This window comes from Equus przewalskii, chromosome 30 (genome assembly GCF_037783145.1).
Source record: "Equus przewalskii isolate Varuska chromosome 30, EquPr2, whole genome shotgun sequence".
Lineage (NCBI taxonomy): Eukaryota > Metazoa > Chordata > Mammalia > Perissodactyla > Equidae > Equus > Equus przewalskii.
The window spans coordinates 17,413,955-17,429,282 of record NC_091860.1 but is presented as its reverse complement, the minus strand read 5'-3'; the positions used below and the strand labels follow the sequence as shown (position 1 = coordinate 17,429,282).

The window sequence follows — 15,328 nt, the reverse complement described above, 5'->3', positions numbered from 1 at the left end:
TGTAAAAATCAGACTATGGTATCTGGCAGAGAGTAGACGCTCAAAAAAAAAGTGATCTTATTATTATTTTGAAATCCAGGAATAAGAATTAAGTTATTCCTCATAAAAGAGATAAAAAATATAAAAATCGGTGAGAGAAAAGAGTGAACTAAACTCTCCTGGGTTTCTTTGGATTGCCATAACCTGAAAGGTACATTTAAGACCACTGTGGTAGTCACTGGCACTTCACCACACCCCCCAGCTCTCCGCCTTCCTGACACTTGCTAGGGCTTCACTTCCATGTACACTCTGAGGTTTGACATGGCCATAAGACTGGCTTTGACCATGGAAACATAAGTAGGAGTGATGTGTATGTCTTTCTGGAAGAAGTTTTAAAAACTATTACTCAACTTGCCACATTACCTTCCCACTGCAGTGATGATCATGGAAGCTAATGTAGAAACGAAGTTTCCATCAGCCTGGGCTACTGAGTGACCATGAGAAGCAGAGCCTCCTTGCTGGGCCACACTGGACATACAGTCATACATCACTTAACGACAGGGATACATTCTGAGAAATGCACCGTTAAGCGATTTCATAATTATGCAAACATCATAGAGCGCACTTACACAAATCTAAATGGCATAGCCAACTACACATCTAAGCTCTATGGTACTAACCTTCTGGGACCACCATCATATATACAGTCCGTCGTTATCCGAAACACCGTTATATGGCGTGTGACTGTACTCACGTGAGTGAGAAATAAACTCGTTGAGTTAAAGTGCTGTGCCTACGAGTTGTTTGTCACCACTTTTAACCTATCCTAACAGATATAAACCTAATTTTTCTTTCACGGCCTAACACAGTATTTTAATCTAGGTTTTACACTTTGTCATTTCAAGTAACTATTCCCAGAGTTCCCAAACAAGCAAGGCTTCCTACATGGTTTATCTTCGAGATTTTATGGTGAGTTTATTTTTTTTTAATCTGTTTAAATTATTTGATATCCTGTCCTCATTTTTGGAGGTCTTCTTTTTCATGTTTTTTTTTTTTTTGCTAGCAGCTGTAATAAATAATATGTAACAGAATAATTTGAAAATATCTAATATGAAAATACTTCCTTTTAAGAGCCTTAAGAAAAAAAGGATCAGTTAATATTTTTCAAAAAGGTTTTGATTGGTTGAATCTTTTTAGACTGATTATGAAAAACAAGATAAAAAATTATTTATTTCCTTTAACCACACGTAACATTTAACATTCTTGTAAAAGATGAGGGCAGAATAATAGCTAGATAATTTCCCCAAACACTATATTCGTGTTCAGACATTTATCTTCCACAACATGAATCCACAAAGAATGATAAAGATTTGAATTTCCAAGAGGGCTCAGAGCTGTTTCAGTTTTTTATTTTGAATCATTTTTCCAGGACAGCACAGAACATATCTGGAAAGTCCCATTGACAGAAAACCTTATGAGGCCAGCATATTTTGAGAGTCTTGGTAGGATCGATGTTTTACTAACGTCTGCAACTTCTGCAGCACCTAGCGTGGTGTCTGTTTCATAGAATGTAGGTTCTTAGAAAGAGCATAATAAATAATTTTCCAAAGAAGCTGATGTGATGTTTGACTATGGTGAACCCTGGGGCCCAGGCAAGAAACAGAAGAAAAAAAATACACAAACACACACACACATATCAACTATAATCCTAGACATGTAAGAAGCAAATATTGTGCCACAATGGCAAACGACAAGAACCACCACTTACACTTCCATTCTGGGCAGGTGATCGTTTCACACCCCTCCTGCTCCTGGCTATCTGGCAGTCTTTGTTTATTCTTTTAGTCCCAGGATTTAAAGGACTTTTTGGCCCTGGTGCATCAGCTTCCTTACAAACAGTCCCAGGTGGGATCTGCAGTTTTCTTCAAGGTCCAGCCCATAGCCCACATACCATCTGATACAGGAACCAAATCAGGCTCGACGAGACCTGTCTCACAGCCCGAGGACCCATTTGATATATGAGGCCTCTTGAGGTAAATGGCAGAGAGTCTATGATTTTTAGGGCAGAACATGATCACAGACATATAAGACGAAGGGACGGAGGAGTGGTCCTAGCCCACCAAGCTTCCATAAAAAATTCTACATTGCCGTGAACTCTGCCAACTTTCAGAGTTTCCCACCACATACTGAAACACAAGAGTTAGAAACATGTCATCTTAGACGACAGCAATTTTGAAGTGTATCACCCTGAGGAACTGGAGGTGGCGTGCCCTTAATCAGTGTTGCTGGCAGTCAGCAGGACTAGGGGAGAATTTTACTGATGAGGGAACATATGGCGTGTAGCTCCAGTTTAGAGGTGTTCTGATAGTCAAAGAAAATAAATTTCTGAAGTAGTTAGAAAATTTACCCTTTGAGAGATAGCATAGGTAATTTTTTTTTTTTTAAGATTGGCCCTGAGCTAATATCTGTTGCCAATCTTCTTATTTTTTTTCCTTCTTCTCGCCAAAGCCCCCATAGTGCCTAGTTCTATATTCCAACTGTAGGTCCTTCTGGTTGTGCTATGTGAGATGCCGCCTCAGCACAGCTTGATCTGTGGTGCCATGTCCACGCCAAGGGTCTGAACCAGTGAAACCCCAGGCCACTGAAGTGGAGCGCGGGAACTTAACCACTCGGCCACGGGGCCGGCTCCAGCATAGGGAAATATTAAGGACATGGTTTTGGGAGGAAATCTGATATGGATTTGGATTTTGACTCTTCCTTTAGTACTGTATCACTTTGGGAAAATGATTTGACCCTTGTGAACCTCAGTTTTCTGATCAGTAAAATGAAAATAATAATACAAATCTCATGTGACTATTTTAAGAATTAAATAAGAGGATTATGGGAAGTGTTCATTAAAGTTCCTTGTGTATAATAAGTGCCCAGCAAATGGAAACTGCCTTCTCTTGCCTTCCCTACAGCCTTTGATTTCAAGATAGGTAAATAACTTTACACCCCATTATATGACTCTCCTTTGAAACTGCTGGAAACTTCTAACAAGGGGTTTAATTGGTGGAGTGCCTGCCTTTCCCCCTTAATTACTGGCTTGTGTGGAGGGTAGGAGGCCCATTTCCCAGGTTTATACTACCAACCAAGAACCTCACTCTCCCTACCTCTAGATTCCCTTATACACCTCTGATGAGAATCAGTGCTGTCCATCTTTAAAGGAATATCTTTGCTGTAAATAGAGCTGAAAGGATTTTCCTAAGGAGGTACATTTGTCTTACGTACTTGAGCTGAACCACTCTGTCATCTCTCACGGTGATGCTATACAGACAGTACATATTGTTGGGGTAGTCTGAGTATGAATAGGCAGGGCTCTTGATGGTTCCCGTGGAGAAGTTGAACACACCACCACAGGCTGTAACAGAGGACAGGAGCAGATGCGGAGAACAGTTATTGCTCATAGACTGGAAAAATAATTTTAAGATATTCTTTATTCTTGTACTTTTTTCCCTGAGAGATAATAGTTATTTGTCTTAAAGAAACTTAAACTTCCCTTCATTGTATTTAAAAATAATTCTGATGTTTCCACGGAGGTGGGGGGAAGAGACAGGAAGGGAAGAGAAGCAGGGAAGAATGTTTTACAGTACAGCTTGGAACAGAGTAAGTCTGAGTCAAATGAATGGCCAGAGTGAAAGCAACGAAAATGAACATTTCATGTGTTGGGGTGTAAGTGTCCTTTCTCTATTTTTAACAGACAGATTCAGAAGGATTATAGTAATAACTGGAAGTTTAGAAAAGGTGTGCAGAATCCAAGAGATGCTGTGGCATATGAACCCAGGAAGGACTCCTATCTAGAAATCCTCAATAATATAGAGTCAAGTCTCCTCTGTCAAAGAGAGACTGTTATAAGGTGGAGTATTGGAAATCATTTTTGAGATGTTCAAGTTCAGTTCCCTCTGTGGACTCAAATGCATAACTCTCGGGTCCTATGTATTTCTACTTAGTTGTGAGACTGTTAAGGACTCTTCTTGCCCAAATCTGTATTATTGGTCCTCAACAAGCATGAGAGAGGCCCACTCCCCTCTCTGACTCTAGCAATCAACAGTCCAGAGCCCTTAGTTATTGCCATCAGTCAATAAAACAAGAGCGCTAAAAATATAAAGCCCATTACAAAAAATATAAAGTTCTTGTTATGTTTGCTTGGTCTTACATATAAGGAGGATCAGATTCTGCCATCTAATGACAGACAGTGCCCTACTCTCATTGCAGTGAGAAAGGTTTATTTTATTTTATGATTCTAAAATAATAATGGGGTTAGTATATTCTGATGATATTTCTATGGTTTATATATTATCTATGGACATATTCCATTTAAATCTCATAGGAATGATAAATTGTGGTGGCCACTTAAGATTATTAAGGTTACTTATTAGTTTGTTTGTTAGCTTTGCCTCCACTGAGCCCACATTGTGGGGAAGGCTATTCTCTATAAGCCCATAAGTATTCACGCGCTCAGACCCCTGAGTTCATCTGTAGTGAATTCAGTGTTAGATTTACGTAGCCTTATTCTATTGCATCTGGTACACGACTGAGTGGTCTCTGAAAGCTTATCAATGCCTAAATAACTCCCAAATTTGCACACTGTCAGGACTTGAAATCTTAACATCAAAATACTCTTTAAATGAGACTCTCCTAGTAGACATAGTGAACTTGCACACAATGTCTTAGGAAAATGAGGATTAAAGAGGAAAAGGACATCAAGCAGGGATGTAACTCTCCAAAACACCAGTTGTGCCGAAAGAATAAAACACACTAATCCCTCCCTTTATTCAACAGGACAATTGAGGGAGGGGATGTTGGTTGCTCGGTTGTATTCTGTTTGTGCCAACAGACGTACAAGACCACACACACTCAGACTTCACAAATGGGGGTCAGGACTCAGGTAGCAGTGGATGAATTGTGAATGCCAATGAATTGTGAAGGCCTTTTTCAGGAGTAAACAAACATTTTCAATCTTCTCTGTGGATGGGAATAGCAATTTACTTGAAAGATAATAATTTAACTTTCTACCTCTAGCAGTGGGTTTGGTCAAGCAAAGACAAAGCAAACCAAAGATTCTGCGAGATGTGTGCACCCATTTCTCTGAAGTTGAGATGGATGATGTAGGATCAATGCTATCAGCTAACTGGCCAACCAAGTTCACTGCAGGAGGGGAAAAGACTACTCAAAATAGGAAAATATAGCCTTATGATTTTCAAGAGAAATGGATCAAATTGTCTATAAAGAATGAAAAGGTTCTGGTAGTTACAAAGGTCTTTGCCCAGCCTGTGACTTGTCTTGTCACTTTGCCTTGATATGGAGAGGCTGCAAATTATAACGTAGTTGAATACATCAACCTTTCCCTTTTCCTTTAAGGCTTGTGCTTTTTGCATATTGTTAAAAAAAACCTCTTCCTACCAGAAGATCATAAAGACATTCTCTTATATTTTTTCTAAATTTATAAAATTTTGCTTTTCACATTAGCAAAGCGACTTGGGGAAATGAAAAGGCATCTGGATAATCTGGGCCCAAAAGCCACCTTTACGATGTACAAACACTAAAGATAGCAGAAACGTTCATTTTAACTTTAATCATCAAAATAAATCTTAATTCTCCACTTGATTTTCAAAGAGTAGTTCCAGCCAAAGTTTATGAAAAAGGGCCTCCCCATTTTTCAAAAGAGAAAAATGTTGAAGTGTTTTTGGACCATGCACCTAATTGATAATTTTTTCCCATAAAGTCTCTGAATCTTCCAGTTGGTGATGCATGAATCACAATTAAAACTTCTTATGGAAATTGCTCAAGAAAAGAAACAAAATTCCAAACTACATCATTACTGTGACTCACAGATTATCCTGTAGGAAAACTTGAATCCAAAGTCCGTGGTATGTGCGTCAGAGTAGAAGTTAAGCAGCATTGGACCAGAGATGGAGACAGGAGACAGGCTCTCATCGCCACACACAGTGGCGAAAGGTGTGGAAGCTAAGCTGTAACCCCTGATAATGTGCACGCCGTCATTGACACAGCTTCCCGTCACGGCAGAGCGAGCTGTACGAAGCAGGGAACAACCAGCATTATAATCAGATGCAACAGAAACAATCAATGCTGTAAACATTCAAACAAAAATGTGAAGATTCATGCAATTTACATAGAAATTAAAATGAGAATCAAGAGCTGTTTTGGTAAGTCGCCATCTGAGTTGCTTTCCTGATGGAATGGCGTTTACCCTGGTTGCAAAACCAGCAAGCACAGGTCTGAGAAAACAGGTAGAACTTCACAATAGACAAATCTCATTTTGAAACAACCCAGAATTTTCTTCCTTTATAAAATGGCTCCTTTAACTCAGTGATTATAAGCTGGGGACAATTTTGCCCCCAGGGTCATCTGGCAATACCTGAAGACTTCTTTTTGCTGTCATGGTGGGGTGTACCACTGGCACAAAGTGGGTAGAGGCCAGGGATGCTGCTAAACATGTTTCAACGCTCAAAGCAGCCCCACACCCTCTGTCCTCCCACTACAACAAAATTCCCGGGCCCAAAATGTCAACAGTGCGCTATCGAGAAACCCGCTGTAACTTGAATCTTACATACAGTGAGGGACTCCTACATGGAGAGAGAATTAGAAATCCCTTAAAGTTTATCGGACAACCATAACATGCTCACACAAATAATATTAGCTTAAGAGTTTAGTGTTGTATATACTACAACCCATCCCAAAGAGAAATACAAAATAGAATAAACAAAAAATTTAGATCATACTGAGCATGATCTTTCATAATCTAATTTTTATTAGCATAAAATAACATCATGCATTTTTAGGTGATTAAATATTCTTTTAAAATGTTGAATTTAATATATAAAATTATATAGATGTGCCATAATATGTTCAATTAATCTCCTGTTGCTTGAAAATTCTATCTTTTCCACCTTTTTTGTGATTAAAAATACTTCAAACAAACATTCTTGCACGTGAATATTTGAGAAGTTTCTCATTATTTCATTAGAATAAATTTTTAGAAGTTGAGTTACTGGTACTAAGGTAAGATTCTTTTCCAGAATTATCAAATGGTCCTTTGGGAAGGTGTTACCAGTTCAAGGTCCCGCAACACTTTAGGTATCTGATGTTTTCCCTGATTCTACATTTTCATTCTCCCATAGAGAAATCTCATACCCGTTAACCATCACTCCCCATTTTCCCCTCTCTCTTTACTGCTCTCCCAGCCCCAGGCAACCACTAACTACTTTCACTCTCAATGGATTTGTCTACTCTGGACATTTCACATAAACACAATCATATAATAGGTAGCCTTTTGCGACTGGCTGCTTTTACTTAACATAATGGTTTTGAGGTTCATCCATGTTGTAGCACGTGTCAGTACTTCATTCCTTCCAAGGCTGGATGGTATTACATTGTATGGATGGACCACACTTTGTTTATCCATTCAGCAGCAGATGGGCATTTGGTTTGTTTCCACCTTCTGGCTACCATGAATAATGCTGCTATGAACATTCATGTACAAGGTTTTGTGTGGATGTATGTTTTCAATTCTCTTGGATATATAAGTAGAAGCGGAATTGCTGACTCATATGGTTAACTCTATATTTAGCATTTTGAGGACCTAACAGGCTGCACCATTTTACCATCCCACCAGTAATGCATGAGGGTTCTAATTTCCCACATTCTCACCAACACTTGTTATTGTCTGTCTTTTTTATTTAGCCACCCTAGTGGATATGAAGTGGTAGTTTACTGTGGTTTTGATTTGCATTTCCCTATAACTAACGGTGCGGAGCATCTTCTTACGTGTTTATTGCTCATTTGTATATATTCTTTGAAGGAATGTCTATTCAGTTCCTTTGCCATTTTTAAATTAGGTTATATGTCTTTTATTCTTGAGTTGTAAGAATTCTTTTACATTCTGGATATTAGCATGGTCATAAGTTTTCATTTATTTTGGGTAAATACATAGGAGTGGAATTGTTGGGTCATAAATTAGGTGTGTATTTAATTCTATAAGAAACTGCCAATCAATTCTTCCAAGTGGTTATATCAGTATACATTCTCATCAGGAAGTATGAAACTTCTAGTTGTTCTGCATGCTTGTCAACATTTGGTATTGTCAGTCTTTATAATTTTAGTCATTCTGGTGTGTGTGAAATGGTACCTTATCGTGACACTTAATTTACATTGTTCTGATGGCTAATAATGTGGAATACTTTTCATGTTCTCATTGACAAAAACAACAAAAAACGCTTTCATTTCATATAGATGCTAATTTCAACATATATCCTCCTCCACACACACACACAAACTTTAACCACTTTCAAATTCCCCATTGGAACTGGCCAAAACTGTATTACAATATTTTATAAGAGCACATACTATGAGACAGTGGACTCTGAAATCAGACTGACTGTTTGTTGTTAGAAAACTCCTATAAATTAATGAAATTATGATATACATTTATTTTATAATTTCAAGTCCCCTGGCCATAGATCTTGGTTCAAGGGTGGGCATGTGACCTGGGCCAACTCAATTAGGGTAAATTTCAAGACCATTGTTCAGAATCTGAAATAGACAGTTCCCTGTTGGTAAATATAACCAACTCTCCGAGGGAAAGAAAACGGCCTTGATTTGCAGCATCTGCCAATTTCCATGGTATAAATACTCCCATGATAGCCAGTTTCGAGCTACAAACATGAGGTCATTAAATGCAGAATTTGAAACAGGGGAGCATGATTGTCTCTTGCAAGATGGTACAAGCCAACTCCAGCATGCCACTAGACAGACACCCTCTCTCTTCCTGGATGTGCATGAGAAGTGCACAATCCACCGTGTGAGAGCACAGACCCTACAGCCAGGTAAGGAGCCACCCTTAAGGTAAGGCTCACACTGGAGTGGCACAGAGTGAGAATAGAAAAAGTAGAATATTTGATGACATAATTACAATGCTAGATTAAGCAAATTTGAGGCACACCCAACTTTGAGGTCTTCAAGAAGTAAATGCCAAATGTCCTTTTATGTTTAAACCAGGTTGAATTAATTTGCCTGTTAGTTTTCCCAAAAAAATTCCTAGTAGATATAGTATGTATTATCATAATCATAATCATTGTTGTTACTAATTTTTCTAGAACCCCATCATTCTGAGCACTGTTGATAGATTGATTGATTACTCCAAGGTAGGATGTCAGACCCAGTCGAGGCCAATCAGATGTGTTCAAAGTATGACTGAGTGCGAGGGAGTCAATAGTAGGAACCAATGATGTTCAACTTGGAAAACAGCAGCAGCCGGCTCCTGACACATGAAGGAAGCCAGGCTATATATAGTAAGGGAAAATGAAGTTGTCATGCAGAAAGCAGCAAAAAGAAGGAGGAAAAGAGAGAGCATTCTGAAGGATTCTTCTTACTGCTTTTACTTATTCTGGAAACCCACGACTCCCCTTCTTATTTTTAAACCTTCCTTTAATGAGATAACCCAGTGTCCTTCTTATACACTCTACTTTATATCTAAGTTAACTTGAAGATAATCTACCATTTTTAACAGGAAGAATCTTGACAGATGCATTTTTTTACATATATGTACATTAAAAACTCCCTTCCCCTTTTTGGATAGAAGATTATCTTGGAGAAAATTGATATTTTTATCAGAAAACATCTATGTGACTTAAATCTTAAGTCATTTTAGGAATGCATTTGGCTACTTAGCTAAGTTTCTATTCAACTTGAAGAAATCTTGAAGGATCAATTCAAGACATATTTATTAAATTAACTCTAAAGAATTTCTTCATTATGAAAATCCTAGAATAGAAATGCTTCTAATTGGGCATAAATCTACAAGTTAAAAATGTGAAAGACTAAACTTCAATGACCTTACCATGCAATTAGAAGCAATATGATCTTGGAAAAATATGACTAAAAAGAGATACACTAAACTTAGATTTATGGTTTGAATACTGCCAAATTATGTACCTTAACTATAACCTCAGAATTTGTCTTCCAGACACCAAAAGCTCCATTGGAATTTTAAAAATTCAGAGTAGGTTAGTTTGAGAATCAAAAAACACAAGGCATTAGCTATAAAAATATCTCTAGCCAGCAACAATATATAAAGTCGTAAAAGCAAAATCACAGAATGAAAGGAAATATTGCTGATGCTGGATTAAAATCTCAGCATCACATTGGTCAGATGGCTGCCATGCAGATACCCCTTAAGCATTAAAGAGTTAGTTTTTGAGTTGTTGGCCTAATGATGTAGACTATCACAGTGGTGGATATCTTAGAAAATTATGGAAAGGCTGTGAAACATAAGGTAAAGCGTGTCATTAGGTTGATTATGTTTCCAAAAAATAATTAAAGGAACAAGTTAAATTATGGAAAGTTCACTCATGAAATAGCAATGGTATATCTATATTGAGACATAACTAAAACTCACTAACTCTTTATAAAAGGCCTGTATTCAACAATGATGAAGTTGGGCAGGGGAAAGGCAGAGGAAGTTGAGAGGAGATTTTAATTTTTTTGTGGATGGCAATAGAATATCAAATAACTAAACAAATCATTCAAGACAATCTGCTCATTCTCAAAGACTGACTCAATAAATTATGAAGTAATTATATTTAGTAAGTTGCTTGATGGATTAAAACATTTTTGTATCCTTTCCAGCAGTCATTTCTTTAAGGTAGGATGTCCTTCCAAATTTTATCCATAAGAAATAGAACATTACATAATATCAGAATTTGTAAAGTTACCTAAAGTCTAAGAACATATCGAGGATTAGCATAAACAAGGTAATATACAAGAAAATTAGATATTAAGACATCAGTAGGCATCAAGTAATTCACAATACATTTATCTTTTTCTCAAGCTCTCCATGTCACATCACTGCTCTAGATCAATGATATCAGCCTGATTCTTCAATGAGAAGACACTTGGTGACAAAGACCACAGGCATCATAAAATAATGATATTAAACACTTTTCCATAATCATAGGGGGAACCAATTGATTACATAACCAAAATATACACAAAACTCTCAAGTAGAATATAGTTAAATTCAACTTGGATGACTGTCTTCCAGGAAGAGAAAGGAATATAGTCAAAGTTTGCAAAAAGTTCTTCAAGGAGTAAGATAGATAGCAAAGTTAAGTTTATGGCCAAGAGGTAGCATTCAATCAAACATGTGGGAATTGTCAGGAAGAGAAGTACCCTGAAACTGAATGACACCTTCTCCTTGGACTAGAGCCCATGTCATGGGACAAGGAGCTATAATTATTCTTAATTTTATCTTCAGCAAATGTTTTGATGTACATTTTCTACTGAAATCTCTGAGATTTAAAACGATCCTTCATGATTTATTTTATGACTCTTTTCCATCTTCCTGAAACACTTTAAACATGGTTATTGTTTGAAATGGGTAAGGCTTGTCCAACATATTGAAATCTAATTTTTATCATATTCTTCTGGGCTTTATTACAGAGCAATGTTCACTTCTGGATTCCATCATGATTCTGAGAACTTGGAGAGAACTGAAAGGAAGCCAAGGATGAGTAATTCAGCCAATAGCATAACCTTGTGGCATTTCGGTTCAGAGTGCAACTTTTCTTCGGAGTCATGGATAGAGAGACAGAGACACCAAAGAGGACCAGAGATAGGGGGAGGTCCTTTTGGTTGGAATATTTTAATACGGTAGATAAGATAAAGTCTTTACGATAAAGTAGGGGAGGTTCTAGGGAGAGAGACATGAATTAGGGAGCAGCACTGTCTAATTAACTTCACTCCGAGTAGCTTGGAGACTGGACCCGTCAGTGGAGGGGTGACTCAGCAGGAGTGAGAGGCACAGTGTGTGCTAGTAAACAACCATATACAATGTGCTAGTATGGAACTCAGCTCCACAGAGCACGAAGGCCCAAGTCTTATAACACAGACAAGATAAGCAAGGACTCTCACGTAACTAAACCATCTCCTCTACCGCGTGCCAATTTGAACAAAATATCAGTAAGAACTATTTCAAAAGAACCATTGCCCAATGCTTTCTAAAATAACGGATTGCAAAATATGCCAACATTCTGATTTCTTTAAAACAATTGAGCAAGCAAAGAGAAGAAATGGTAAGTAATTGAGTAAAGCTACTTTATTTTTTTTAACTTAGATTAAATGGTGGGGGGAGATGTGAACTAAAACAGCTGACAAAACTCAATTGTTGTGCTTCTTGATGGAAGAACGGGCGAAAGGAAAAATCTAAAACTAAACTTTCTTTACTTGTTCTTTTTAGCTCTATACTAGGTGTAGCCTGTAAACCAGGACTTTTACGTTAATAAAAGAGAATTCAGGCAGATATGATGTAGGATTTCTCATCTGGCTACTCTGGAAATCTAGCCCTCTTCCTCTTGGGGCTTCTGAGGCCATCCCTGGAGGACAGTGAGCAAAATATTTGCCCTTCGTTTCTCTCCAATTCCTCTGTTAAGGCGCTATTTTACTGTCCAGTTCTTATCAAGAGATACTCTGGATCTGAGAAAAATTGAGTTTAGAATTTACCCAGATGTAGATTTTTTAGTTAAGAATTTCTACACCCCTCATTCTCACCAAAGTGAATCAATGATATTATCCAATTTCGATGATAGAAAAATCAAGGTACAGAAGGCATTCACTTGCCTTAGGTTACCTCATCTGTTAAATGCTTTATCTATGAAGTAAAAATAAAAATAACAATAATAATAATAATGGCTTATAATCTTCCCAGTAACTTAGAGGCATCTACTTGGCCACATAAATAATGAAAACACAAAAGTATACTTTTAGACTGCTCAACATTGGGGAAAATAAAATCAGTATTTATTTAATAACATCTGATTCCAAAATAAGTACGAACGTCAGTATTTTCTCTCTCAGGCTTTGTTGTTAGCTATTGTCTGTTTCTGGTGTTTCATTTTTAACCAGAAGAAACATTTTGAATTTGTCAGTTCTCTATTTTATTTTACAAACTTCTGAAGACACTGTTAAGAATACCGAGAGCTATTTTAGCCTTGAGATTACATTCAGAAAGAAAAAAACAGTTGTAAATTCTGAAATGGAAATTTCTTCCATCTCTTCTAATTGATTTCGCTGGAAGTTTTATGCTTCAGTAGTGATTACATAGAAAATATGAGCAGTCTGCCGTTCGGAGAATGACTAGTATTAGAGATGTAATAATAATGAGAAAGTTCAGAGAAACTTAGGCCAACATAAAATATTATAACATACTTTTAGAGCAGCTTGCTTTAGGGGAAAGTAGGTCACTGGACCTTCGTACCCTCCCTGTTTGGAAAGTACCCGTGTGTAGCTGAATGGTCAGTATGCAGGCCTGGATAGTAAAACCTTTCGTAAACAGTTGTCGGTGTTTAGTAGACACAAGGTATGGACCAGTGTGTTTCCCCAGAGTATTTCATAGCTTGGGACAGCCCATTTTTTTCTTGCCAAATCTACCTTTTTTGCTAATGGCCCACCAAAAGAGCGGATCTGGACCCCTCATCTCTCGCTAGGCCAAAGCTGGCTCTGCTGGCATGTTGGGCTCAGAAATGCTTAGTCATTTGGACAGAGTCTCTCAGAAATAGTTCCTATTGCTTATAGCAGCTAGAAAGGCCAAGGCTCCTGCAAAAAATCTGTTTTTTTTTTTTTTTAGAGCAAGTGTCAATTTTATCACAATATACTGCACGTGAATTCCTCAGGCTCACTTTAGAAGGGGGAGATGGTTATTTTTACTGGAGCTAATGAACCTCTAGCTTGTTGATGGTATTCAATCAACATCAGCACTCATATGATTAGTAATAAGCATCTAATTTTAAAGTAAATTTGATTAATGTTGCCCTTTTTGGGAATCATCATAGTCCAATTAATCCATAGCCTGACATCTCTCACTTAGCAGTTTGAAAATGCTGAGTACTTTTAACACTGGAAACGCACAAGACATTATCATAAGGAGATAATTTCATAAAAAAAATTAGCCTCTTCAACTGGCTGAGGATTAGCAAATTCATTAGTAGAAGCAGAAATTTAATCTGGCAAAACCAAATATCTCACTTGTGTGAGGGCATGTCTAGAGATCCTGACTGGTGGCAGCAAAAACAATAAAATAATGGTCATTCTAATGAATTATAGTTCACAAAATTTGTTTCTACAGGCATTATCTGATTTTCATAACTACTATTTTATATTTTTAAAATACTAAAGTGATTATCAGAAAGAAAGGATATCTAATTTGCACTGTTGTGTGACTGGTAATTGGCCAACCTGGCATTGCGACCCATCTTAAAATACTGTGCTTTCCCCAACATCCCCCCATTAGGCATCCACAGGACACTACCCTTTACCCCACCTTGTCAGCTAAACTCAGGAAGTCACTGTTTGGGGCCAGTGTAGGTTCCCTTGTAATAACCCATATACCATCAGGTTTGGCAGGGCTTTTTATGGCTATCCTAAATAGCATATTTACCAGCATCTCCTTTTTTAGTCTAAATGATATTGGCATTTGACATTCTTCTGTTTATGCAATTTAATGAGAACAAATGCACATAAAAATGCAGAATCCGAGCCCTGTTGTTAAAACAACGTTCCCCTGATTATAAAATTATAGAAAAAGTATAAGGAAGAAAATAAATATCATCTATAAATCTATAGCACAGCAGTAACAATTCTTAAAGTTCTGCTTAATAGCCTTACGGATTTTATTCACACCCCTAAATATGTTATTTTAAATAGAAAATTAGATCATCTTATATAAACTGTCACCCTCCCCTAATACTGTATATATCATGAACATCTTTTTATATCACTGGGATTTTGTGTTAGCAAACGCAGAAAAGATTACGTTTGACTTCATATTCCATTTTTACAGCGAAAAACATCAATTTACACTAGGCATTTTCTAGCAAACACATGTGCCAAAAACTATAACTTGTAGAGATGTAGGAAAAAGAGTTCATAGAAAAAGGATAAAGTGAGAAAGGCTTTGTACAATTTATCCATGTATCAATACCGACATGTCATTTTAATTTTTATGAAGCATAAATTTCCCAGATGCTGGATACTGTAGAACTTTTTGCTAAGTGTAACTTTTCACTGCCATGGGAGACTAACGCAAACAGAGGGAAATTCTGATTATGCTGCGGTAGCTTGATAAATTTACACATTAATTGCAATGTGGAAATGGAAAGTTACTTTGTCAAAAATATGAGTATGACTGAGTGGTTGAAAATACCCCTCTACTTGAAGGGATCTTTTTCTGTGGCGTCATAGCATCCTTTAGATAACCGAGTTGTGTCTAAAGCGGTCACAGCCCAGCCCAGACCAG

General features: G+C 37.3%; 1 protein-coding gene and 1 long non-coding RNA gene across 3 annotated transcripts in view; one reads left to right on the top strand and one right to left on the bottom strand.

Annotated features, from left to right (window-relative positions):
• CUBN (cubilin) overlaps nucleotides 1-15,328 on the bottom strand; it is a 256,044-nt gene that overhangs the window by 41,147 nt on the left and 199,569 nt on the right. For both annotated transcript variants that reach the window (XM_070600806.1, XM_008510973.2), the window contains 2 exons: nucleotides 5,851-6,051; nucleotides 3,250-3,379 (listed from right to left, as the gene is read on the bottom strand). In XM_070600806.1, the coding sequence (XP_070456907.1) occupies nucleotides 3,250-3,379; nucleotides 5,851-6,051 (331 nt within the window). The remainder of the gene's footprint in view (nucleotides 1-3,249; nucleotides 3,380-5,850; nucleotides 6,052-15,328) is intronic.
• The window catches only part of LOC139080415 (uncharacterized), a 42,046-nt gene continuing 38,484 nt past the window's right edge, over nucleotides 11,767-15,328 (top strand). Inside the window, exon 1 of the long non-coding RNA XR_011534919.1 lies at nucleotides 11,767-12,110. This is a non-coding gene — a long non-coding RNA (uncharacterized lncRNA). The remainder of the gene's footprint in view (nucleotides 12,111-15,328) is intronic.